Source organism: Triticum urartu, unplaced genomic scaffold (genome assembly GCF_003073215.2).
Source record: "Triticum urartu cultivar G1812 unplaced genomic scaffold, Tu2.1 TuUngrouped_contig_1147, whole genome shotgun sequence".
Lineage (NCBI taxonomy): Eukaryota > Viridiplantae > Streptophyta > Magnoliopsida > Poales > Poaceae > Triticum > Triticum urartu.
The window spans coordinates 15124-17493 of NW_024111564.1; the positions used below are offsets into that span (position 1 = coordinate 15124).

At 55.1% G+C, this 2370-nt stretch overlaps 1 protein-coding gene across 1 annotated transcript; it reads left to right on the forward strand.

The window, feature by feature from the left end:
• The first annotated feature begins 633 nt into the window (after positions 1–633).
• On the forward strand, positions 634–1839 carry LOC125526637 (probable carbohydrate esterase At4g34215). The gene is made up of 2 exons (XM_048691288.1): positions 634–1343; positions 1444–1839. Exons 1-2 carry the CDS (start codon positions 735–737, stop codon positions 1639–1641), a joined length of 807 nt encoding a protein of 268 aa, XP_048547245.1. The 5' UTR covers positions 634–734; the 3' UTR covers positions 1642–1839.
• The last annotated feature ends 531 nt before the right edge of the window (positions 1840–2370 follow it).

Consider the following 2370-nt stretch of genomic DNA (forward strand, 5'->3'; position numbering starts at 1 on the left):
AATACCTCAAGGAAGCATGGGGACCTCACATCTACGAATTTGAGGGGTAGAAAGAGGAGATCTAGTGGGGCGAGAGAAACCTCTCTATGAATGCAAAAATAAAAACCTCTCTATGTACTTTCTTGGGGCCCCGCCAGGGGATAGGGACGATGGAGTGGGCTGGGCCCGCGTGGCTGGTTAACTAATCGGGCGAAAACATCAAATTCACAAACATGACGTTTACACCTTTGTCACGTCGAACGGTTAACCCTGCCAATGCAAAGTGTGGGCCAAGAACAAACGCCAGGAACTCTAGATAAGTTGACGCGACCAAAAATGTCAGATCCATTTTTTTCCAAATCATGCTTAGAACACACTTTGTTTGTCCGGCTTTTGACAGCATCGCCTTTTGGTTCCTCCGATACCACTACTAGTCTTTTGATGCTGTAAAAAATGTGCACTGTACCAGTAGTCTTGTGCTGTTGTGCAGTGCAGTCCAATGTGAGACATGCATACAGCTCATTTGACGCCTGTTTCGAGTGAAGCGTGGTTGCCCATGACAAACACACACAAGAAAACAAAGGCCATGGCGAATTGGGCCTTCCCTTATTTATATATATCCACTCCCCCACGATGCGTTCCAGGCATCCAGTATTGCCTATCAGTAGCAGCCAGTGAGCGGCTAGCTAGCTAGGGGCCGGCCGGTAGCAGCCAGCTCGTCGAGCGAGCCACCGCCACCTTGGACCTTGCCGGACATGGAGCCAGTGGCGGCGACGATGCTCCCGCGAGCACTACCCATTCTGCTGCTGCTTGCGGCGGCCGTGACGGTGAGCGCGGAGAGGGCGCCGACGCTGGTGTTCATCCTGGCGGGGCAGTCCAACATGGGGGGCCGGGGCGGCGCCACGGTGGGCGACCGTTGGGACGGCGTGGTGCCGCCCGAGTGCGCGCCGTCCCCGCGCACGCTCCGCCTCTCCCCGTCCCTCCGCTGGGAGGAGGCCCGCGAGCCGCTGCACGCCGGCGTGGATATCGGCAACGTGGTGGGTGTGGGTCCCGGGATGCCGTTCGCGCACGCGCTGCTCCGGTCGCCCGCCTGCCCGCGCGGCGCCGTCGTGGGGCTCGTCCCCTGCGCGCAGGGCGGCACGCCCATCGTCAACTGGACCCGCGGCTCGGAGATGTACGAGCGGATGGTGACCCGCGCCCGCGTCGCCGTCGCAGGGACCGGCAGGATCGCCGCCTTGCTGTGGTTCCAGGGGGAGGCTGACGCCATGCGGCGCGAGGACGCGGTGGCGTACGCCGGGAGGATGGAGGCGTTTGTCCGGGACGTCCGCCGGGACCTCGCCATGCCCAACCTCCTCGTCATCCAGGTCCGTCGCTACACTAGATCCATGCATGGGTCCCCTGCTCGAACTCCATTAATCTCCACTGTGAACCCTGTGAGTAAAAACATCCGTGATCTTGTTGTAGGTTGGGATCGCGACGGCGCAGAATCAGGGGAAGTGGCTGGACCTGGTGCGGAAGCAGCAGAGGGCGGTGCGGATGCCGAACCTCAAGTACGTGGACGCCATGGGTCTCCCCCTTGCCAACGACATCACACACCTCACCACCCAGGCGCAGGTCCGGCTCGGCAAGATGCTCGCCGACGCCTACATCGCCACGCTCTGATGACTAGTAGTGTTCGTTCGAATACTATCGTTGATTCCATGGAAGAGTTAATTTGGTGATGGTTAGCTGTGGACAACACCTGAATAAAATCAGCTATACTATGTAGGATACTTCATGCGCATTATTACCGCCTTGTTATGCGCATTGTTGGAAATGAAACAATCTCATTGCCAGTATGATATTGCCGTTATGGGGAAGGAAAACTCTTCGCTGTGTTAAGTTTATATCTGCTTGGAAAGAAGACTTGCTGTTACAGAAACACTTCCCGTCAACGTTGTCCGCACGCCACGTGCCCATGATTGACCCGTCTGCAACATGGCATTTGTTGCAAGATATGCGGGCGCAACAGAAACCACAGCGTAGATGGTGTATAGAAAAAACTGTTTGGAGAACTGGAACAAGGGCTTGTGTTACAAAGCACTGAACCCAGCATCAGGTTTGTTGCAAAGGCTCATCAAGCAGATCGAACGACTTTATATCATGTAGAAAAAAAAGGTATAACGTTTGGGATTGCACAAGGCTCATGTTGTAATATGCTGAGCGCAATGCAAAACTTGTTGCAAAGACTGGGTGAGCTAATCGGATGGCTGTAGAAAAGGAAAAAAATAGCAAAAACAAAACATGTTTAGGGATTGCAACAAGACTTCTCTTGCAAAGCGCTGAGCGCAATATGAGCCTTGTTGCAAAGGCTTAGTGGCTCACGTGAAACAATTAGACGGTTGTTCACGG

Excerpts from the sequence above, each read along its gene's own strand:
- LOC125526637 (XM_048691288.1), top strand. The coding sequence starts at position 735 with ATGGAGCCAGTGGCGGCGACGATGCTCCCGCGAGCACTACCCATTCTG. Across the intron at positions 1,344-1,443 it reads CCAACCTCCTCGTCATCCAG|GTTGGGATCGCGACGGCGCA; the intron begins GTCCGTCGCTAC and ends ATCTTGTTGTAG.